Source organism: Podarcis melisellensis, assembly GCF_964234715.1.
Source record: "Podarcis melisellensis genome assembly, chromosome: 11".
NCBI classification, from domain to species: Eukaryota; Metazoa; Chordata; class Lepidosauria; order Squamata; family Lacertidae; genus Podarcis; species Podarcis melisellensis.
Genome location: NC_138543.1, coordinates 53,492,937 through 53,517,284, shown reverse-complemented (window position 1 = coordinate 53,517,284; position 24,348 = coordinate 53,492,937). Strand labels below are relative to the sequence as shown.

The 24,348-nt window shown below is 48.4% G+C and overlaps 1 protein-coding gene and 1 long non-coding RNA gene across 4 annotated transcripts in view; both read left to right on the top strand.

Annotated features, from left to right (window-relative positions):
• LOC309380231 overlaps positions 1-24,348 on the top strand; it is a 290,294-nt gene that overhangs the window by 220,268 nt on the left and 45,678 nt on the right. The window lies entirely within an intron of this gene.
• Positions 1-24,348, top strand: part of CTIF (cap binding complex dependent translation initiation factor) — a 181,361-nt gene that overhangs the window by 118,672 nt on the left and 38,341 nt on the right. For 2 of the 3 annotated variants that reach the window (XM_081929766.1, XM_081929764.1), the window contains 2 exons: positions 11,861-12,299; positions 15,850-16,179. In XM_081929766.1, coding sequence (XP_081785892.1) covers positions 11,861-12,299; positions 15,850-16,179 — 769 coding nt within the window. The remainder of the gene's footprint in view (positions 1-11,860; positions 12,300-15,849; positions 16,180-24,348) is intronic. The other variant, XM_081929765.1, reaches the window with a different exon arrangement.

Below are 24,348 nucleotides of genomic sequence, written 5' to 3'. Positions count from 1 at the left end.
GTGTGTCTCATAAACTCCAACCATTTTTTAAAAAACCTTAAGCACGAATTCCTTCCATTACCACAGAAAACAGGTCAGCTCTTCCTCCGGTTAGCCAAACACAAGGGCTCAGTCTTGACAGTTAAGAGCCAGTTGCCACAGAAAGGAGGCCTGACCTCCTACGAGTGCCAAGGAATACAATTTTGATGGACAAGCTTGGTTTGGCAAACAAGCCCGGGGGACAGTTTTAGCCACTGACCAGCGAAGGCTAATGGCCACTTCCTCCAGCGAAGCACATTTTAAGCAGGTCAGCGCAAATTTGTTTCTTTGCAAAGTAAAACAAATCTCTCTGCCTTTTTTATTAAAAAAAAAAAGTTTAAAATAACACACGTTATTTCTCCAGAGAGGAATTATTCCTGAGATCGTCGGGTGGGGATCGTCAAAGCAAAGCTTCAGAAAGATGATTGCTTGTTCTTAAGTTAAATATTTCGCTGAACTAAGATTTGTGAATCGCAGTAGTATTCACAAATTGCCTGCTCCTGTGCTGACGTGATTGTTTTATTTGTTTGCACGGCACTTTACAGAGATTGAGAAGACACATCCTAACCCCCAGTGGCTAAATATCTAAAAATAAAGAGTTTTGGGGTTTTTAAGTGGAGGGAAATGGAGACAGGTATAAACAGAAGAACACAGGAAACTGCTGTATTCAGAGGTACCTCGGGTTAAGTACTTAATTCGTTCCGAAGGTCCTTTCTTAACCTGAAACTGTTCTTAACCTGAAGCACCACTTTAGCTAATGGGGCCTCCCGCTGCCGTCCCACCGCTGGAGCACGATTTCTGTTCTCATCCTGAAGCAAAGTTCTTGACCTGAGGTATTACTTCTGGGTTAGCGGAATCTGTAACCTGAAGCGTATGTAACCTGAAGCGTATGTAACCCAAGGTACCACTGTACTGTTCAGCCTGGACACAGAGATCCAGCGCCCAGGGCCTTCTGGTGGTTCCCTCATTAGGGAGGGTTACAGGGAACCAGACAGAGGGCCTTCTCGGTAGTGGCACCCGTCCTGTGGAATACCCTCCCTTCAGATATGGAGGAAATAAGCAGCTATCCTATTTTGAAAAGACATCTGAAGGCAGCCCTGTTCAGGGAAGTTTTTAATATTTAACACTGTATTGTTTTTAATACTTGATTGGGAGTCGCCCAGAGTGGCTGGGGAAACTCAGCCAGATGGGCGGGGTATAAATAATAAATTATTATTATTATTATTATTATTATTATTATTATTATTATTATTATTATTATTAAGTCAAACCACTGGCCTACCTAGCTCAGTATTGTCTGCGCTGACAGACAATAGTTCCCCATAGTTTTAGGTAGGGGGGCATTCCTGACCCTATCTGCAGATACCAGGGATTGAACCTGCAGCCTTCTGCATTCAAAGCAGATGGTCTGAGCCTGAGTTCTGGCCCTTCCCCTATCATTGCTGCTGCTTCCAGTTTCAGATCTTCTTGTTGAGCTATGGCCTTGAGGCACTGCTTAATGAACTTCTGGTTTTGCCTGCCTGCCTGACAAGAAACATCTTCATAATGCCTGCTGCTGCTCCTGCTGTTGTGCAAACAGAGAGATTCTCTGGCCTCCGTACGCAGATGATGGGTTGTGTCTAGCCTGGTGTGTAACAAGTGCTATAGGCCTGCACTATGTCCGTTAATGATGATTATTACAGAGAATGTTCTGTGCTCATAAGCCTGTCTGCCTTCTCCTCCTGCTGTTCTCCATGGTGAGAGAGGCACTGGCAAGAATTTCAGGGAGAGACAGCAGTTGACTGCCTGCATTTTGTCTATTTGTGACCTTCCGCTGGTGACAAAGCCTCCCAAACAGGGGTCCACACATTTGGGCTGTGTTTGGTAGACAAATGTTGTTTGCAGTGGTCAGTGAGGTTCAGCTTTCTTGCCCCCTGCCCCACAGAGACAGCGCACCATATTTTTCGCTCTATAAGACGCACCCAGCCATAAGACACACCTAGTTTTTAGAGGAGGGAAACAAGGAAACACCACAAAGCCTCTTGAGCGATCCCTCTTGCTCTTCTGGCTTCTGGGATAGCTGCGCAGCCTGCATTCACTCCATAATACGCACACACATTTCCCCTTACTTTTTAGGAGGGGGAAAGTGCGTCTTACAGAGCGAAAAATACGGTAAGTGTTTCTCTTAGTACAGGCAGTCTAGTTGTTGGCAACCGTCTGTCTCAGGAGGCGATGCAAGAGTGTGCCTTTGTGAAGTTAAACTGTTGGACTTAGCACCTCCTGTGACATGTTTTGTTGCGTCTGGAGCAGATGAGGACGTCCGGTTGTGCTACTGCAGTTGCACCACGGCGTTACTTCTCTCTGTGCTCCTCCCAGAGGTCATTCCTCCCCTGGTCACTGCTACAGATTCATTATCTAACTGCTCATCCCCAGGCACTGCGGTTGTCAGCAATGGATTCAATTCACAACAGGGTTAATGTTGCCAGCCTTCATGTCATGTTTGAAAACATCTTTGTAACACTGAGTTGGTCTGCCAGTTGATCTGGTGCCGGAAGCCAGCTCCTGTAGAGCACACACTTGGGGATCCTGCCATCTTCCAATCTGCGGACATGACCAGCATAGACATCTAAACCACTGAGCCTCTTGGGCTTGCCGATTGGAAGGTCGGTGGTTCGAATCCCCACAACGGGGCGAGCTCCCATTGCTCTGTCCCAGCTCCTGCCAACCTAACAGTTTGAAAGCACACCAGTGCAAGTAGATAAATAGGTACCTCTGTGGTGGGAAGATAAACGACGTTTCCGTGTGCTCTGGCTTCCATCACGGTGTCCCATTGCCCAGAAGTGGCACATGACCTGGTAAGCTGTCTGTGGACAAACGGCGGCTCCCTCAGCCTGAAAGCGAGATGAGCGGCGCAACCCCATAGTCGCCTTTGACTTGACTTAACCGTCCGGGGGTCCTTTACCTTTACCTTTTAGACATCGCTGAGACAGCAGTGTGAATTTGTTGAGAATGTGGGTGTCAGGGAACTGACATCGGAGCCGAGTGGAGAGGTAAGGCTCCCCAATGATGCCGGAGAGGGAACCAGCAAGGAGAGAGAGAGAGCTTCCGCTGGGGAAGGAAACCAAGGTGACACCAGGAAGAAAGGAGAGGCTGAGAGTACTTCGGAGGGGAGGCTCCGAGACTCTTCCAGTGAAGTCAGTGAGGAGAGCGCAGGACCACCGCTTGGCACGCCCACTCTGCGCATAAGGCGAGGCGGAAACTTGCTGTTAAGGAATTCTTATGTTGGAAGAAGTTTAGGAAACGCCCACTGACGGATTCTGCCAGTGACTGAGACAGTCGCGCTGTTAGGGCTGTCAAACCGGGGAAAGGTCCAGCTATACAACCAGCTTGGAGCAGTTTGGAATTTACGCACAAGCAACCCCAATTCCCATTACAGTGGGCTTGAGAGAGCCCATCTTTGTTTGAAACTTTTGGAACTATGTATGCAGCCACAGCGGCCTGGATGGTTATATGCCCACATATGGAAGGAAGATACAGCCCCCACAAGGGAGACTGGCAGACTAAATTAATGGAATATGCTGAGATGGCTAACGTAACAGAGTTTGAGATCAGGAAGAATTTTTTAAGAAAGAAGGGGGGGATTGTGGATTCTTTGAAAGTTTATTGCAAACAGCTAAAAACGTTAGCAGGATTAGAATAATTGCAGGCGGAAATGGTAAATGAGTTATAAATTGGTTGAGAATAAATAAGGAGTAAGTAGAATATGCAGCAGTAAAAGATAAGACAACAATGAACCATGGGAGGGGAGGGGAGGGATGTCAAAGTTATGATGATGGTTTGGTTATATTGTTTTGTGAATCGGTTGTAAAACAAAACAAAAAAATGGACTCCCTCACCCAGTGCTTTTTTCTGGGGGTACGAAGGGGTACGCATACCCCTAAACATTTTGTGAATCTAAGTTTGGCCTCATTGAGGGGCAGTATTTCAATATGGTTAGGAAAATGAGAGTACCCCTAAACATATTTTTTAGAAAAATAGCACTGTGGGCCTCACCCCTTACCTGAGGCTAAGTCAGGTTCTGGAGATGGTCTGACTCTGCCTTGGCAATCAACAACCTGTCAGGAAGAATCACTGCCACCTCTACCCCCAAGCCAGATTCTGGAGCCCATCAGGTGTTCCTGATCAGGAGGTCTGGTCTGCTACTTCCAAACACAGCTCCTTCCTCAGGCTTCTAAAAGACAAATAAATAAACCCACAAATTAATTTTGCTCTCTAAAAATGAATGGCAGCTAGGTGCCACTAGAGGTCACTGTTGCCGCAGGGGCAAAACCTCCCTTCTAGGAACATGGGAAGCTGCCTTATATTGAGTCAAGCCATTGATGCATCCAGCCCAGTATTACTTATACCTTCCTGCATGCCAAGTGCTGAACTATCGCCCTTCCCCAGTGTGTTACCTGCCTCCTAGTGCAGAAGAGGAGGGTGCCGTGTGTTGCTGCATCTTCTCAGGCCCTTTGAAATATACAAGTGCTCCTTACTCTCAAACTTAGCATTTCGCGGCAATGGGTGCTTGGCTAGTCAACACAGAGAGAGGAGTCCCCTGGTTTTATAAAGACCTGAAGAAATTAGAACTTCTCTTGCTGGCCTGCAACTCCATTTCCTGTTGACATTTCCTTCGGAAATTTCTGCATTGTGGTAATCGTCCAGGCCTTGGGAATCATTGGCTTTCAAGAGTCTGGAGAGTTAAATGACAAATGAGACCAGCAAGCCCTACTATATACAGTAGTCTGTGGTTGAAATTCCTATTCCTGTACATGGAATTCCAGCGAAAGAGTCCAAAACAGAATCAGCTCATGTTGTGATCAGCTCATTAGCTGCAGGTGAAAAATGTTTAATCGGATTTTAATTGGGATTTCCCCTTGCAAAACGGCCTGAGCGCTTAAGAAAGCACTGGAGCTTTGAAATACTATTTCAATTAGAGCTGAGCTGAAATTTCACAGGAGACTTTTCCCCCCCTCAGAATTACTGAGAATTTCCTTTTTTCTCCCCTCTCTGCATCTTACTTATATCCAGTCTTGGAAGTGGCATGGGTTGTCAGCTTCTTCCTCCCTGGTCTCAGCTTTGCCTTTGTAGAATTCAGCAGGGAAGAAAATGGGGACAAAACCAGAGTTAGTTGCCTCTACCTATCATTAGCTCTAGCGCCACCTACTGTTGGCCTCCCAGCTTTCCACCCTACCCGTTCCAATGGGCAACAACCTCCACCATTATAGGGGGTGGGGAGGAAATAAGTTGTGCTATTCCCAAGAAACTTTAAAAAAAAAATCTTCCTGAAGAAGTTTGTTGAAAAGGGCTTCCTGGTTTCTCTGTTTGCAAATAGGATGGAGACTTTTGAGAAGCCATTTGCTCACAGCTCTAATCTAATGCAATTTGAAACAGATGACATAACATGGAAGCTCTAGAAAAGAAGACAGTTCAAAGATACACCAAATCCTGGATCCTCTGTAACTTAAATGGCCTTCAATTTCCTTAATTTTTTTATTATTATTTTGAATCTTCTGAGTTACAACTGACAATAATGTGCCCTTTTTGGAAATCTGTGGTTTCTCAAGATCAGTGAGGGGATGCAAGACACCCTTTTGGGCTGCATTTTCAGGCAGAAATCCCACCCACCCCCCTTTTGCAAGGGACAAGAGCAAAATGCCCTTCACTTTTCAGATCTCTGTGATGCAAAATGAGTAGTAAAGGTAAAGGGACTCCTGACCATTAGGTCCAGGCGTGACCGACTCTGGGGTTGCAGCCCTCTTCTCGCTTTATTGGCCGAGGGAGCCGGGGTACAGCTTCCGGGTCATGTGACCAGCATGACTAAGCCGCTTCTGGCGAACCAAAGCAGCGCACGGAAAAACTGTTTACCTTCCCGCCGGAGTGGTACCTATTTATCTACTTGCACTGGTATGCTTTCGAACTGCTAGGTTGACAGGAGCAGGGACCGAGCAATGGGAGCTCACCCCGTCGCTGGGATTCGAACTGCCGACCTTCTGATCGGCAAGTCCTAGGCTCTGTGGTTTAACCCACAGCGCCACCCACGTCTTGGAAACCAAATAGACCCCCCCAAAAAAACCCCAATTCTAATGAATTGCCTTCAGCAATTCAACTAACCTCTCAGAATCATGCATTTCTCACCTGTGTGTGCAAAAGGTTCAAGTTTCAATCCCAGCAACTTCAGTTAAGATGCTTAGGCAAGAGGAAATGGAGAAGACCCCAGACGGTCACTGTCCGTGGGAACAGACAGGACTGAGCTCGATGTCGCAGTTCTCTGACCTCTGATAGGACAGTTTCCTGTGTGCGTTGGGAAACCATGCAGCAGCAACAAAATCTATACCGTGCTGTGCGTGGGGATTTGTTGCTGTTTGCTGAGGACAATTCAGGCTCTGTAATTTATTGGCCAAGCTGTTTTCATGTCACATAGGCCAGAGCTACACTATTTAGATGGTGCTTTGATCTTAAGAGAGCAGGACAGGACGGTGATCTTCCTTGGGAAGAGGAAAGCAAAGCCCCAACAGAGTAGCAAGACAAAAGAGGGGAAGACACAAGGAAAGAAGCTTTGGGGAATTGATGACCCTCCAAATGTTGTGGACTCTGCAGCCCCCTTCCGTCCCTGCGCCTGCACTCACCACAACCGTAGATGAAAATAGGGAGATCTATTCTACAGCAGTGTGTTGTCCCCTGTGCTCCCTATATACATGCACTGCCAGGAGAATATGGGGGAAAGGTGGGGCTGGCTAAGCTGCCCCAATGGCTGTTACCAAGAGGAGTACAGTGGTACCTCGGGTTACAGACACTTCAGGTTACAGACGCTTCAAGTTATAGACTCCGCTAACCCAGAAATAGTACTTCGGTTTAAGAACTTTGCTTCAGGATAAGAACAGAAATTGCGCGGCGGCAGCAGGAGGCCCCATTAGCTAAAGTGGTACCTCAGGTTAAGAACTGTTTCAGGTTAAGAACAGACCTCCAGAACAAAATAAGTTCTTAACCCAAGGTACCACTGTATATAGCAGTATCATACTGGCAAATGTCTTGGTTATATGTGGGAGCCTTTGGTAAAACCGTGAGGCGCTTCCATCATCATCATATAATAATAATAATTTATTATTTATACCCCGCCCATCTGGCTGGGTTTCGCCAGCCACTCTGAGCAGCTCCCAACAGAATATTAAAAACACGATAAAACATCAAACATCAAAAACCTCCCTAAACAGGGCAGCCTTCAGATGTCTTCTAAAAGTCAGATAGTTAGTTATTTCCTTGACATCTGATGGGAGGGCATTCCACAGAGCGGACGCCACTACTGAGAAGGCCCTCTGCCTGGTTCCCTGTAACTTTGCTTCTCACAGTGAGGGAACTGCCAGAAGGCCCTCAGAGCTGGACCTCAGTGTCCGGGTAGAACGACGGGGGTGGAGACGCTCCTTCAGATATACTGGACCGAGCACCGTGGGTGTCAGAGAAGTCATCCATGCTGGGTTTTTACAAGGTTGTACTTCTGCTCCACCAACATAGTCTCTGTGGTCAGTGGGCTATGACCATAAATGGGCCGCTGTTTGCCTACACAAGCCGAGCTGCTTCTGCTAAGGGGAATTAAGGCAGGGGTTGTGATATGAGACGAATCGTTAGATGGAGAGGCAGGGAAAGTGGGAGCACAGGCAAGAGATAAGGGGTGCACACGCAGAAGCGATGAGAGGATGAATTTTGCAAACCCATTTGAAATGTCCTTGGACATTCTCAGGCCTCAAATAAATGTGTACAAATAAATGTGTTCTTAACCTGAAGCACCACTTTAGCTAATGGGGCCTCCTGCTGCCGCCACACCGCCAGAGCACAATTTCTGTTCTCATCCTGAAGCAAAGTTCTTAACCTGAAGCACTATTTTTGGGTTAGCGGAGTCTGTAACCTGAAGCGTATGTAACCCGGGGTACCACTGTACTGCAAGAGAGCAAGAACTCCACATCTTTGCAAATTTACTGTATCATCAATCAGCCTCTTCCTCTAACCAAAATATCTTAGACAGATTTTACCGGAAGCCCCTTCCGCTGACGTCAGCGGCACTTGCTTCCGAGTAAGCAGGCTTGGATCATAACCCTAAAGCCAACGATCACTTAAGGGTTATAACTTGCTTGTAGGTTTACCCCAGATTTAAATAAATGTAAGAGATGCAATCTTTGTGGTGAGGGGTATGTCATTACGGTGGCCTAACCCCAGGGCTGTTCTGGTTGTAAAAGGAAGTGTAGTGCTTGGAGGTAGTTACTGTGTTATGACAACATGGGACAGAGATCTGCCTCGATTGCAGGGTTTGGCAAAACTAGATCGTTGGCTTCTGTAACTGATTTTATCTAGGAGACAACAAAAGGCTCTAGGGGTCGGCTGCGACTTCAAGCTTTTGCAGGAAGGGAAGGGCTGTAGCTCTCTAGACGAAGGTGCATTCTTTGCATGCCAAAGGTCCCGGGTTCAAATCCCCAGCGTCTTTGGATAGGGCTGAGTAAAGGTAAAGGGCCCCCTGACCATTAGGTCCAGTCGTGGCCGACTCTGGGGTTGCAGCGATCATCTTGCTTTACTGGCCGAGGGAGTCGGCGTACAGCTTCCAGGTCATGTGGCCAGCATGACTAAGCCGCTTCTGGCGAACTAGAGCAGCGCACGGAAACACCGTTTACCTTCCTGCTGGAGTGGTACCTATTTATCTACTTGCACTTTGACGTTCTTTTGAACTGCTAGGTTGGCAGGAGCAGGGACTGAGCAATGGGAGCTCACCCCGTTGCGGGGATTCGAACCGCCGACCTTCTGATCGGCAAGTCCTAGGCTCACCCACAGCGCCACCTGCGTCCCTAGGGCTGAGTAGAACTGGGCAATATATTGACAAATGGTCTGAAAACAATATTGTGTTCGGATTGCGATACCGGTTTCGGACATTTTGAGCTCTGGTAATACATTGCGCCGGTTCAAAGTGCCTGCAGGCAGGCAAAGCCCGAGAAGGTTTCGGGTGAGCACACCGAACTGGTGTCTGTGGGTATTTGGAGTCGTAGAAATGACTATAAGTGTCCGCTTTGGACAATGCAGAGTTAACTATCTGCCGTGTGCGTCTCTGTAACTAGGGGGCACCTGTGGCATCTGGGCGCTCTCTTTGCCAAGGGGGCAGGAGGGGCGCCAATACAGCTCCTTGCCCAGGGTGCTCTTTATAAGGAGTATAGGGAGAGTCCCTGTAGAAGTAGCCCCTGCATGTATCACACCATATCAGACAGGCTCTGTCTCTGTTATCCTCTTGGCGTCTACGAAAGCCTTTCCAGAGAAAGGCCAGTGAGCCAGTGTGGTGTAGTGGTTAAGAGCGGTAGTCTTGTAATCTGGGGAACCGGGTTCGAGTCTCCACTCCTCCACATGCAGCTGCTGGGTGACCTTGGGCCAGTCACACTTCTTTGAAGTCTCTCAGCCCCACTTACCTCACAGAGTGTTTGTTGTGGGGGAGGAAGGGAAAGGAGAATGTTAGCCGCTTTGAGACTCCTTAAAGGGAGTGAAAGGCGGGATATCAAATCCAAACTCTTCTTCTTCTTCTCTTCTTCCTTTTTCCAACAAGCCACTTGAGTGGAGAGTTTTGTCCCAGGCTGTGGACGCGCCGTACATTTAAAGCACATCCTCCTCCTCTACCCCACACTCCAAAAGAAAGAGAGAACAGGATCCAATCTGTATATGTGTTGAGCTCGAAATTGTTTTTAGGTACGTTTTATTGTTAAATCGCTTCGGGATTTTTTGGCGGAAGCGATTCACAAATGAAACAAATAATATCTGGCAGAGTGGGGCTGTCGCCGCCACATTATGACCTGTTGCTGCAATATCTTATTTTCTGGGGTGCCAAATTGTTTGTTCGTCTTTCTGTTTCCCTGTTGGGTGTTTTTTTCTGCTCCATCCTTCTTCTGATCCGGAGTACAGGATGCCTCCACAAAATAAATTGTTTTTAAAATAGCAAGGACGACAACGACACCTAACAGCATAGGCACAACAAACAGATCTCTATGGTGTTACCCAGGCTAGAATAAATCCCAGGCCAGATGCCCGAATGAATGAGAACGTTTTCAATTGGTGTTTTGAGATTACATTTGGGGAGACAGTGCTCCATAGACTAGGCTGCACCACCGAAAACTGCCCTGCCACCCTCCTTAGCTTCTGTACCTTCCAACCTCCTATGTCAGTGTTTCTCAAATTTGGGTCCCCAGATGTTATTGGACTACAACACACATCATCCCTAGCAACAGGACCAGTGGTCAGAGAAGATGGGAGTTGTAGTCCAATAACAGCTGAAGACCGAAGTTTGAGAAACACTGTCCTGAGTATTATTATTATTATTATTATTATTATTATTATTATTATTATTAGTGAAATATCAGTAGATGGGTATTCTATTAAAAAATAAATGAGTAAAGCCCATACACTGTCGGTATAATGTCAGATACTGTTGGTGAGTTCTCTCATTAATGTCTGGGAGGCAGAAGATCCTCTAAAGCCCTTAAAGGTAAAGGGACCCCTGACCATTAAGCCCAGTCATGGCCGACTCTGGGGTTGTGGTGCTCATCTCACTTTATTGGTCAAGGGAGCCGGCATACAGCTCCCGGGTCATGTGGTCAGCATGACTAAGCCGCTTCTGGCGAACCAGAGCAGTGCATGGAAATGTCGTTTACCTTCCCGCCGGAGCGGTACCTATTTATCTACTTGCACTTTGACGTGCTTTCGAACTGCTAGGTTGGCAGGAGCAGGCACCAAGCAATGGGAGCTCACCCCATTGCGGAGATTCGAACCGCCGACCTTCTGATCAGCAAGTCCTAGGCTCTGTAGTTTAACCCACAGCACCACCCGCATCCCTAAAGCCCTTGGGTGTTCCCAAATGCAGGTGCAGGTACAAAAACGACCAAAAGAAAACAGATCACATGCATATCTTCCGGAATTATCATCCATTGGAAGTATTCTGGAAATCCATTCAGGCTGATATCGCTGATATATTAGGATACCATATACCCTTGGAACCTAAAATATTTCTGCTTGGTTATCTAAAAGACGGTGTTATGGAAAATGATCACGAAATAATGGTTCACCTTATAATTGCGGCTAAGATGATAATCGCTAAAAATTGATACGGGGGAAGAATATATATTCCTACTATATCTGAATGAATCGAGAAGATTTGGTCCATCGAACTATGATTAAGCTAGCTTATTACAAAAGAATTCATATGAACAGGTTTATGAGGAAACGGGTGTTTTTTATAATGCTCGGAGCAAGAAATTCAATGGTAATGTCCAAACTTGTGCTGCTTTCAACCTGCTGTAATAATTATTTCTTTATGCTCTTTATCTGCAGTTTATAGAATCATAAAATTTATAATTTTATGGGAGGGACCCCAGGTTTCAACTAGTCCAGGCATAGGCAAACTTGGCCCTCCAGATGTTTTGGAACTACAGCTCCCATCATCCCTAGCTAACAGGACCACTGGTCAGGGATAATGGGAGCTGTAGTCCCAAAACATCTGGAGGGCCAAGTTTGCCTATGCCTGATCTAGTCTAACCCCCTGCAATGCAGGAATCTCAACATCTGCTTCCCCCATCCTATTTGACCCTGCTTAGCTTTACAACTGTTCTGGGAGTTTATTGTTGCTCCGGGGGGGGGGGGAGTTCATTTGATATTTTTCAAGGTATCTATACTGAGGTTTTGGTAATGTGAAAATTGATTTATGTAATTACAAATGGGAAAAAAAATGTGCTAACGGATTCAGTATTTTTATTTATTTTTTAAATGAAGAGGACCAAGTCAATAACCCCTCTGCTTGTCTTTGCAGGAGGCAAAGGGCTCCTGGGGGAAACAAGTCTCAGCAACACACGGAGCACCAACAGGGCACGGCCAAACACAACAGGGAACACCAGAAGCCCTCGCAGGGAGGCCAAGCGCCGCACTCCGCAGGCCGGCCCGGCCACCACGGTTACAGCCAAAACCGGCGGTGGCACCACAACCAGAAACACTCGCCCAACGACAAGGAGGCGCACAGAAATGCCAAAGAGACTGAGAACCTGAAAATCGAGGACGCCTCCGTCTGCACAGTGCACATCCCCCTGGAGGTCCACCGCGGCAGCGAAGGCACGGACAGGCAGTCGCCGCAGTACATCCAGGACCCGGAGAGCAGGCGGAAAGACAGCCTCCACGAGAGGATAAGCGAGAGGCCCAAAATCAACTTGCTCCAGTCCTCCAAAGACAGACTACGCAGGAGGCTAAAAGAGAAGGTGACTCCCTTGCCCCTTGAAGCAAGCTGAAATGCAGGCTCCCATCCCCAGCCCAGACGTTAGGTAGGGGGGAGCCACTGCCTCGGGCGGCGGAAGCCCCGGAAGTGGAGCTCCTGCGGGTGCCCCAGCTGCCCTGCTGCCTCTGCCACTGGTGGAGAAGCAGCACCAGCGTCGGTGCCAATTTTGGGCAGGGTCTCATCTGAAATTGGCTCCCGCTTCTCGGCCTGCAGTTGGAAGTGAAGCTGCCCCTGCTGTTACCGTATTTTTCGCTCCATAAGATGCACTTTCCCTCTCCTAAAAAGTAAAGGGAAATGTGTGTGCGCCTTATGGAGCGAATGCAGGGGGGAGGCAGGCAGGAAAAGCCCCCAAGAGGCTTCATGCGGCTCTTGCGGGCTTTTCCCCAGGAGGAAGAATGGACTGACGCAGCCAGTCAGTCCCTTCTCGCTCCTCGTAGAAAAGCCCGCAGGAGCTGCACACTCCTTAAAGGGTGCGCGGCTCCTGTGGGCTTTTGCAGGAGGTGGGGGGTATTGCCATACCCGGCCAGAGAGGTTGCGCGCGGCTAAAGAAGAAGCCAAGACAGCGAGCAGGATCCAATATTTTTTTTCTTGATTTCCTCCTCTAAAAACTAGATGCGCCTTATGGTCCGGAGTGAAAAATACGTAGGTGTGCACTTATTTGCCCAGCAGTTTTCACAGGGAAGGTCTGAGCTGTTTGGAGAAAGTGGCAGTGCAAAATCCCTTGCCCTCTGATCTCTGGAGCTCTCAGAGAGGCCTTTGCTGGTTCCTGACCCCTTCTTAGAACTGGCTTAGCATGCACATTTTGCTCTGCACCATGAGGACCAGAAACATTGCAGGTATATCCTGTGCTCTTCCCCCCCCAAAGGCAAAGGGAGCCACTTCTTGTGCAGAAGGGTGGAAGCAGCTAGAGCAGCGGTTCTCAACCTGTGGGTCCCCGGATGTTGTTGGACTGCAACTCCCATCATCCCTGAGCTCTGGCCTTGCTAGCTAGGGGTGATGGGAGTTGTAGTCCAACAACATCTGGGGACCCACAGGTCGAGAAAGGCTGAGCTAGAGAGAGCCGTGCTGCTGCTGCTGCCAGTTCAAAGTGAGAGTCGCGTTTGTGGAGTCTTAGCTGCACAAATGCTATGTGTTCATTGACATTATCATCGCCACTTGTAGTGCAGTGGGAATGCAGCAACTTCCTGTTTCTCCAAGAAGATTAAAAATAAGCACACACAGCCAGGAGGTTAGCAGACAAACAAATCCTGTCCGAGCCCTTCCCTAGGCGGCTTACCTTGCCATAACCCACAGACAATGGGCCCCTTTATGTGGGTGGTGGGGCTGCTGCTTTGCCAGCCTAATGTGATGCTGGCATGGGCACGAGCCAGAGATTGGGGTCTTTCTATCCCAAGTGGCAGGGGAAGGAATTCCATGCTGCAATTGCTAAGTAAGAAGGAAGCCATGAGCAGGGGGGAGAAGGAGGAGGGGGAAAGTGTGGATTGGAATTGAGAAACCACAAACCCCAGGGAGCCAACCTTTCCCCCGAGTTTGCAATAAGCATCCTGCAGCACATATTGTGGCTCCGAGCCACAATCTGGGGTGTCCATTTTAGTAGTTCTCCTTACTAGGAACATCATGTATTGTTTTCATCACGCAGGTATATTTTTTCATCTTCACAAAGGTCTGTGATGGATTGTGTTCAAACCCGCATGAGAGTATAGATATATGCACAGATATGTATATATATTTATATAGGACACCGCTGATATGTTTTAGTTGTCTTTTTCCAGGGTATGTGCATTTATGTTCAGAGTTGAGTCCTGTGGAACTCAGGGAAGGTTGATCCTATAGAAAAATGTGGTTGCGGAATTTCCTTTTGCCCTCTGTCTTCTCTTTACATTAGAAAGGTTGTTGCCACTAGGTGTCGCTATATGTCATTGGTTTTCTGCCTTAACGGGTCCAGCGCAGTGTCCTCTAATTCCGCGTCTTACCACTAGGTGTCATTCTGTGCTGTTTGTTGCTTTTGCCTGTGAGGACTAATAGCCCCAAAACAATATACATTCACCCCTATCTAAAACGTTGCCACAGACATGTGCCTAGTAACCAGCTATGGAAAGATAGTATTTATTGTGCTAATTTCCCTCAACCAAAGCACCCATGAGAGATCCAACTTCTGCTTAAAAACCTCCAAGGACAATCAGTCCATACCACCACCTAAAGGAGTCTGTTCCACTGCCGAACACTTCTTTCCGTCAGAAAGCTTTTCTTAGCCTGCAACGTGCGGCAGAAATTCCACATGTATGGCTTTTCAACAGCATCTCATGGTGATCTTGGGATAGCTGCGTTCCTTCAATTCTTTCTGTCAGGTGGCTGTTAAAAGCACAGAGCTTCCATCCTTAAAAAGTGGCCCATTTGGCTGCAGAGTTTTGGACTCGCAGGCCTATCCAGATGTTTGCTTGGAATAGGTTTGTCTTTTGATTGCTGTGGTTTCCTTAAGATTTGTTCCCAGAAGAGGAGCCTATAGGCACTTCATGCAGTTCCATTTCTGAAGCTCAGCATATCTGAGCCGAGCCGTTCTAGTTAGTTGCCTGGTGAGCATAGGAACACAGGGTTTATATTGAGTCAGGCCATTGGTCCATCGAACTGTAAACTGTCCGCTCTGACTGGCAGTCCCTCTCCAGGGTTTCAGGCAAAGTTGTCTCCTAATCAGCGGTGGAGCAAGCCGATCAGGCGCCTGGGGCGGCGCGAGTGCCCTGTGCCCAGGGGTGGGGCCAGCCAGGGCAAGACGCTTCGCTGGGCCTCTAAGGGGTCTGCCTGACCCTCCCACTAAGCCGCCCTATACCTGGGGGGAAGGCAGCGGGCAGACCGTTTGGGCATTGCGGAGCCTGTGTGCGCCCAAGCCACCATGTCTCTCCCAGGAGAGACGCGTGGCTCAGGCACATTGCAGGCCCCGCAGTGAGTGCCGTCCTCCATTTTGTCACCACACCTCAGTGGTGACACCCAGGGTGGACCACCCCCACCGCACCCCCCTTCCTCTGCCCCTGCTCCCAGTCCTACCTGAAGATGACAGAGACTGTTTAGGGAAGCTTTTCATGTTTAATAGGTTATTGTATTTTAGTGTTCTGTTGGAAGCCGCCCAGAGTGGCTGGGGAAACCCAGCCAGATGGGTGGGGTATAAATAAATTATTATTATTATTATTATTATTATTATTATTATTATTATTATTAAACCCGGGACCATCTGCATCTAGCCCCTGAGCTATGCCCCTGCCCCAGCTGAGTTGAGACAGTTACATGGGATTCAGTGTGCAGTGTAGACACGCCCTTGGATCTTGTGTCCAAGCACCAGTTAAAACTTAAGCTGCTCCTCACTACAGGTTCAGATTTTTCTCAGCATGCTTAATGTATACTTTAATTGCATAGGCCTCCTTCCATGCTTCCAAACTTGTTTGCTTGGTGCAACTGTGCTGATCTGTCTTTTTTCTTTTTCTTTCCTTCCTTTTTCTTCTCCGCCCCCCCTGCCCCCGCTCCACGTTTCTCTTGCATAACAGATGCCTTGTCTTTCCCTTTTCACGGATCAGGACGAAGTGGCCGTGGAGTCCACCAACCCTCAAAAGAACAAAATGGACAAACTAATTGAAATTCTCAACAGCATGCGGAACAACAGCAGCGGGGTGGACTCAAAGCTCACCAACTTCATGGAGGAGGCCCAGAACTCCACCAACTCCGAGGAGATGCTCGGGGAGATAGTTAGGACCATTTACCAGAAGGCCGTGACGGACCGCAGCTTTGCCTCCATGGCCGCCAAGCTCTGCGACAAGATGGCGCTCTTCATGGTGGAAGGCACCAAGTTCCGAAGCCTCCTTCTCAACATGCTACAGGTAACCAGACAAATCGCAGCCGCTGCTTTTGCTGCCGCTGCTGCTGCTGGCATGCCGTCGCTTACAGAGAGAGAAGTCCGTAAGTTCTGACCATGCTTGAGCTGCCTCCTTCGTTCCATTCTCACCCAATTAATTTTAGAAAAATGAAAGCATAAAGGGGGAGGGGGGGGACCCAGGGCAGCATTTCTGTGTTTGTTTACATGAGCGTTTCATGGTTACGACGGACTGATATAATTTTATAGGTGCTGCCCACCTCCCGTTCTATTTTGAATGCCCGCTTTAGCAATTGTGTGGTCTCTCCAAAGCACATATTCATCTCACTGTAAGACCAGGTGGATCTTTACTACGGATTCTGTGGTTTTGGACTTTGTTTTAGTTTTGAACTGATGGGCGGCCTCCATAGATTTGGGGGAGGCAGGGCAGGATAGGTAGCCTTGGATACCTGTCCTGAGGATGAAGGTTTGCATAGAATTTTGAAATCGTGTGTGAATCTGGTGGCCTGAAGAGGCTAAAAGAGGCAGTTGGAGGGAGGGAGGGGGTCAAACCTCTCACAGGACCATGAAGGCTTTTCCCACAAGACATTGCAAGGCAGACCTTCATTGCATGTATGGAAGCACCACAGAGTAAGCCCTGCACCAGAATCGGGTCTCCCCGGTGGAACTCGGTTGGTGTGTCTGTGCCATCATAGAGGAACAGACTTGGACCCGGGAGGACATCTTCCTGCAGAGGTCATGTCCCCCAGCCCTCTCTCCAGGCTGAAATTAGGCCTGGAACAAGACAACAAAATGTTTTTTCCAAGCCTGGAAGAGAGCAGGGTTAACCTCAGTAAGCTGCATCATATGTTGTTTATGTCTTAAGATCCGTAAGACCTTTGCTTCCTGTCCCAGAAAAGTGAGGGTGTTCTGTGGCTACACAGTAAGGTGTGGCCACACTACAAATTTAAACCAGTTTAAAGTACCTTTAAACTGCCCTGGTTCCCAGCCACAGGCCTCTGCGGGGTTGTTGCTGTGTGTCATAACTGGGTTTGTCTTAATGCCACATTCTCAGCACTCTCCTGCAACTACATTTCCCACAATTCATTGGAGGAAGCCATGAATGGTCAGCCTAGTTTCTTCAAACCCTTCTGAATATACAGTGAATATATGTCCTGTCCATGCTGGAGATCAAGCAACAATGAGTTCACCTTAAAATTATTGGTGTCAGTTCTTCGTAGCCAAGTAACATTGTCTTCCATAAACATGGTTTTAAATAATAATAATAATAATAATAATAATAATAATAATAATAATAATAATAAATTTTATTTATATCCCGCCCTCCCCAGCCGAAGCCGGGCTCACACATAATCTAAAATAATCACACATTCTAAAAATATTTCATTATAAAAATTAATTAAAATCAAATTGATGGCAACCGATTAAGGAAAATTCTGTGCAGGTTGCCAGAGGAGGGAGTCAGGCTGCGCCCTGACCAAAGGCCTGGTGGAACAACTCTGTCTTGCAGGCCCTGTGGAAAGATGTCAGGTCCCGCAGGGCCCTAGTCTCTTGTGACAGAGCATTCCACCAGATTGGAGCCACAGCCGAGAAGTGACTGTGGAGGCCAATTCAGGATCCACATGTCCTTCCACAGTGGGGACATTGGTTTCCGGGCGGGGGTTGATCACCGTGTGGATTTGCCAAGCGTGCTTTCCTCTTAGCGTGTTTCTCCCCCGTGTTCTGAGTTCGAGTGTCTTCAAAGCCCATGACACCTTTGGTAAAGGCTGTTCTCCAATTGGAGTGCTTGCAGACAAGTGTTTCCCAGTTTTCAGCATTTATACTACATTTTTTTAGATTTGCCTTGAGAGAGTCTTTAAACCTCTTTTGTTGACCACCAGCATTATGCTTTCCATTTTTAAGTTCGGAATAGAGTAGTTGCTTTGGAAGACGATAATCAGGTATCCACACAACATGACCAGTCCAACAAAGTTGATGTTGAAGAATCCATGCTTCAACACTGGTGATCTTTGCTTCTTCCAGTACACTGGCATTAGTTCGCCTGTCTTCCCAAGTGATGTGTAAAAATTTTCGGAGACACTGTTGGTGGAATATTTTGAGGAGTTGGAGATGGCGTTTATAAGTGGTCCATGTTTCACAAGCATACAGTAAGATTGGTAGTACAATAGCTTTCTAAACAAGCATTTTGGTTTCCCTGTGAATGTCCCGATCCTCAAACACTCTGCATTTCAATCGGGAGTAAGCCGTACAGGGCTGGATCCCTATAGAAAACAGGATGCCGGGCTCAGTGCTGACTGACAGCTGTCATTTTGCAACTGCGAGAGCCATGTAGTGCAGCAGGTGAACAGAGGTGACCCCGATTCAAGTTCCTGCTCTGGAGAGATGGCGACCAACTAGTCAATGCTTGTGTCAGCCAAACCTACCGGGCAGGGTTATCACAAAGCCGAATGTGCCTCAAGACAAGGCAACTAAAAAATTTCCAGGAATCTGGGTTTTGGGGGTGGAACCTCAATCACCAGTGTTTCCAGGTTGAATATAAAACTGTCATCAATGCGAGTTGTTGCCAACTTCCTGATAAAACACGAAACAGGCTTTGGCTAGGAGGAGCTAGCAGCAGGGGTTAAGTTCACACCTCCTTCTCACCAGGGATTAAGGCAGAATTGAATTCACGATAAAGCATTTGGAGGCCCTGTGCATTATCCCCGAAGGGTGAAGGACCTTTTTTAGCCTGATGTTGCCAGGCTGTGCAAGGGTGTGATAAATAGGGGATAAGCATCTTTCCTCATTACCGCTAAAGCCTCTGAATTCTCAGTCCAGCCACTGAGCAGGAACGGTTGACCTGAACCCCTCGCATATGGGCCCAACAGATGCTCGTGTTTTTAAAGAAGGCCCTGTGGACTCAGAAGCAAATGGCTGCAAAGGCTTAGGCAAGCTGGCAAGAACCAGTCTCGCAGCAAGCTTCAGCAGAGGGCCTAACACACTCAAGCACTGGTAGGGCTGGGGGCCACACGACCTGTCTGCCTGGCCCTCTAAATCCTACGCGGGCTGCACCCTTCTACCACAGACTGGTTGGATGCAGAGGAATGGTGGGAGGAACCAGCTGGGGAGTCCCCAAGGGAAGAAGGCTCAGAGCCCAGGAATTGGTGGTGGGGTGTTAATGAGTGGTGAGTGGGAGAAGACTGGGAGGAGGCGGTGGCAGAAGCTGAAGAGGTAACAGGGTTTAGTGAGCTGGGAGAGTTGGTGGCAGAGAGAAGACCAGAAGTGGAAGCAAGGGAGGAGAGAGGCCGAGATGAGCCAGGGTGGGGAAGAAGCCAGGGTGTCTCCCCTCCTGCTGCAACAAGCTCCCCTCTGCTCTTGTCTCCCAGAACCAGGAGAGGCATGAAGAGGGCGGAGGAGAAGTTAGCTTTGTGGAGGTGCAGTCTCAGATTGCTTGAGAAAGACCCTGGATAGGAGGGGATTTCAGCAGCAGTGGGAAGGCAGGGACCTTCAGTCTCTCCACAACTGCTTCCTTGGGCAAAGGCCTGGCAGAGATGAGATGCTGTGCTCATTAGCTCCTGCTTTTGCTCATAAAGAGTTAACCCCAACTTGCCCAGTGTGATTTATGGCTGGCTGGCTCCTATCACCTTCACTGGCCCTGCCATGCTCTTGTAACTCCTTTTATGTTTATTCCTCCTTAAACTGTTGAAAATGCCTCTTCCTTGCCTGGTTGGAGAATGGAGAGTGGCGTCTGTCCGTCACCTATGATATGTGGCCCTCAGAAAGGTTGGCCATGACGGAATCACGTGATAGTGGACCATCATACATGGTGTGCTATGCTCAGAATTGGGCCCAGAATTCTGAGATCTGGCGCACTCAGGCCAGGATGGGTGTCATATGTTCAAACCCATTATATCTGAGCAACCTGGCCACTGAATTCTGCACCGGCTGAAGTTTCCAACAGGCTTCAGAGGTGGCTCCACGTGTCGCAGTAATCTAACCTAGAGGTTGCCGGAGCTTAGGTGACAGAAGCCAGGCTATGTGCGGACAGGGGTGTAGAAGCTGATGGAAGGCGTTCTGCGCCACTGAGGCCACCTCCAGCTGCAGCAATGGATATGGAAATACCTCATCGAGGTAACCCCATCGAGAAGAGGCAATCCATTCCATTTTCTAAAAACGTGAGGGAGGGAGACCTGTGATTGTGGAGTTTGGAAAGATACTCCCCCTGGGAGTCTTCTGGCGACCATTGTTATAAATACCAGCAGTTGCATTGGCCGGAGTGTGTGTTTGTGGGTGGGGAGGGACGGACGTTAATTGGCTTGCTTGCAAGCTCTGGGTATGTAACCTAAGTTAAAGTATTCCTCTGTTGAAATCTGCGTGCTCTTTATAACCGAGAGGTGTCTGCTTCTAAAGTATGCATAGCAAAGTGTATTAATAGAGAGGGCATCACTGGGATTGTAATAGAACCCTTCTCTCCTTAGCAACCGTTCCTAACAACACATCAAACAGAAGGATGTGATACCTTTCGGGAGAGGAGGTGGGGTCAGGGGAGAAGCACTAAAACTGCCAGATCCGCATGCAGTTATTGACACGACCGGGATGTTTCAAGACAAGAGGGCGTGAAAAAGGAGATTGAGACACATCCCAAGATATGGCCTGAAGCTGGAGTGGGGAAGCCTCCCTTAGCCCAAGGGACACATTCTCTTCTGAGCAACTTCCTGGGGGCCACCATTGCCAGGGTGGGAGGGGCCAGGAGCAAACGAGGGCGGAGCAACATAAATAAATTTTAGCTTTGTGCTGTTGTCGACATCCGTCCCTCTTGAGAGACAATGGAGTGCGCTGTGTTAGCCGCACCAAAGTGACCTCTGTGGGGTGCAAGCCTGGACGGTGTGTTTGGGGGTTCTGGGCTTCCCAGATGGCACAGCCCCACTCTCACTGATGTGATCTAGAGCAGTGTTTCCCAACCTTGTGCCTTCAGCTGTTTTTGAACTACAACTCCCATCATCCCTGACTAGCAAGACCAGTGGCAAGGGATGATGGGAATTGTAGTCCAAAACAGCTGGAGGCACAAGGTTGGGAAACACTGATCTAGAGGAAAGCAGAGCAAGATGCTTGGCACCAGTATGGCGGCAGGAGCTGCCAGAAGGAGGCGCTATCCAACCGTCTGCAGATTTGTGTAGGGTGTGCTCATTAGCCTTTTCTTGTCCCTCAAGGCAGCGGCGGTTTAGGGCCAGAGTTTTCCTTCTCCTAGATGGGCTATCTTCCCAGATTGACGAGCCCCATCTACCCCTCATTTCCCCCTACAGCACTTGCAGAAACCACCTTCTTGACCAGGGGTTGGCAAACGTAAGACCCACGGGCTGGATCAGGCTCAGTTGCCTTCAGGATCTGTCCGTGGATCAGCGTGGGGATTCTGTTCATTCGAGCTGCGCCATTCCATTCCCCCCCCCTCCCTTCCACACACCGCAGCGCCTCCTCCCTCCCTCCTCCTGGCTTCTCCCCGCCCTGCCTAGAGGAGGAAGGGGGCTGGGCTAAGCTGGCTGAGCCAGTGGCGGCGCAACGGGGGGGTTCGGGGGCAGTACGCCCCGGGTTCTATGCCTGCGGGGGTGACAAGAAGTCAGCCCGCGGCGCGAGCGGCCATTGCACTGCCGCAGCTGCCTTTGGAGTATCCTCCGTTCGCAGCTGCAGCCGCGAGCAGAGGAACCTGGCACTGGCAGCAAACCGCTATACAGCGCATGTGCGGCATCACTATGTGCATGCATGCGACGCCGTACATGCGCTGTACTTAGTGGTTTGCCACCGGCGCCACTGCAGCACCATACAGACAGTGCAAGGAGTCTCTGCTCACAGCTGTAGGGGTGCCAGAGGGATCCCTAGCACTGTCCGTACCACGTTGGGAGAGGTGCCAGCAGCAAACCGCTAAACAGTGCATGTGCGGCGTCACTATGTACAGTGCATGCATCATACGAAGCAATGCCGCACATGCGCCTTATGTCGTGACATCTGCCCCGGGTGTCACGACGCCTTCCTTCGCCCCTGGGCTGAGCGCCATTTTAAGCAGCCCCCCCTCTGGAGCCAGCCCTTTTGCGCCGCTCATCTTCCCTCTGCTGCCACCCCCCTGGTGCTCCTGTGGGCCAGACATTGCAGTGGACAAGCTTGCTCCCATGAGAAGAAGAAGCAGTGGTGATGGTGGCGGTGGCAGCCCCTGGGAAGGTAAGTGCAACGGTGGGGGGTGGGAAGGAGGACTACTTGCCCCCCTCGCCTCTTCTTCCAGCTCCCCACCGCCGCCGCTTCTCTGGCCTGCCACAAGGTCTGAGAGGCAGTGAACCAGCCCATGGCTGGACCAGCCCATGTTCTTGACCATTGCATTCACCATTGCTCTTATCTGCTCGATCCATTGTAGCCTTGTAGGGGAGGTCCCTTACTCAACAAGGATTTGAGAGACCCATTGGCTACCCTCACCGGGTCTAGCCGGCCAGTCGAAGGTGTTCCCAGGGTGTGGCCACTGTCACATGCTGACAGCTTCTAGGAGCCACAGCTGAGAGCTGAGTTCCTGTGGGCATCTCACAGATCCGTCTCCATCCATCCAGAGTTCAAAGACATTCAGGGCGTAAAGCAGGACCGCTGAGGGGCGTGGCTTTGAAAAAGTGGGTGTGGCCTGGAGGGAGGCCTGGGAAGTTGCATCTGAACGATAGGAGGCCCCCTCAAAATCAGGTGTACGCCTGACTTGGGTTCCGTACTGGAAGAAAGGTGGCGTTTAAGCGTAATAACATTAATATTGCCAGTCAGCATCTGAGATGCAAGCCCTCTTCACTTAGTACGGAACAGCTCACGGAATCCGGTTTTCTAACCTCTGTTCCATTCTCCAGATTTTCATATCCTCGGAGGGACAAACTAAATGTAAAATGAGGAAAGACAAGGTCGTCATCACCAAATATGACAGCCGAGGGTTGACGTATTTCCCTCCACAGTAGCGCGTGTTATACCGTATTTTTCGCTCTATAACACGCACCTGACCATAACACGCACGTAGTTTTTAGAGGAGGAAAAGCCGTAGGCATTAACTCCATAACACGCACAGACATTTCCCCTTACTTTTTAGGAGGAAAAAAGTGATTGTTATGGTGCAAAAAATACGGTAATTTATGCCATACCCCTATCGGTCTGTTTCTCGACCATGTCAAGTTCACATGTGTTCATTCATTAAGTCCGTTCCTTCCCGTTTCTACTTCAAACTGTGATTGATTGATTGATTGATTGATTGATTGATTGATTGATTTAAAATCCACACAGAAATTCATAAAATACTTTTATCATAAAATGCATTAAAATTTCACATTTTACCTCAATGTACGTGTTTCTAAATCTCATCTTAAAGTAGACAGACGTGATTTTGATGCTTGGTGTTTTTAAAGCCTGAGGCAATTAAAAACTGAATTATTTCCTTCGATTGATTTAAAATCACACAGAAATTCATAAAATACTTTTATCATAAAATGCATTAAAATGCACATTTTATCTCAATGTACATGTTTCTAAATCACATCTTAAAGTAGACAGATGTGATTTTGATGCTTGATGTTTTTAAAGCCTGAGGCAATTAAAAACCTGAATTATTTCCTTCTCCTGTGAATCGACATAGGGGCACCAGAGGTGTTCCTGAACATGTCTTTCCAAAATGAGAATTGGGAGGTTGTAGAACATTTGTGCCTCCTGCCTCAGGCATTTAAAAAAGGCTCTCTTTGGATCGGGCCTTGAACCAAAACGTTTGCCAGGAACATGGATCCTGTGGATATGAATACAGTATTTACAAAGGCAAAGCTATAAAATAGAAATGGAATAGCTTCATTAAAGGACCCAGACAAGCAAACGCATTTAACTTTGTAGTGTAGGGTTTACAACTTCCTTCTCCCTCAGTGTCGAGGTCTTTATGGTTTATGATTTGTGCTCCGCAAGAGGGGGGGGGGTGGAATCGCGGAAGTCTCCATCATTTATCAAGGTCTGATGAGTTATTTTGGTGAGTGAACAGTTATCTGCCGTAACAGATTAAGAATCACTCCCCTGAGGATTGTGTGCAGGTGATTGGCTTGTAGCAGCGTTATTAATAATAATAAAAACCCGACAATCGCAGAATGCTTTTCATCTGTGCATCTCCCGGGAGTTTACGAAGGAAGGTGCGCCCTCAAATGCACCACTTTCC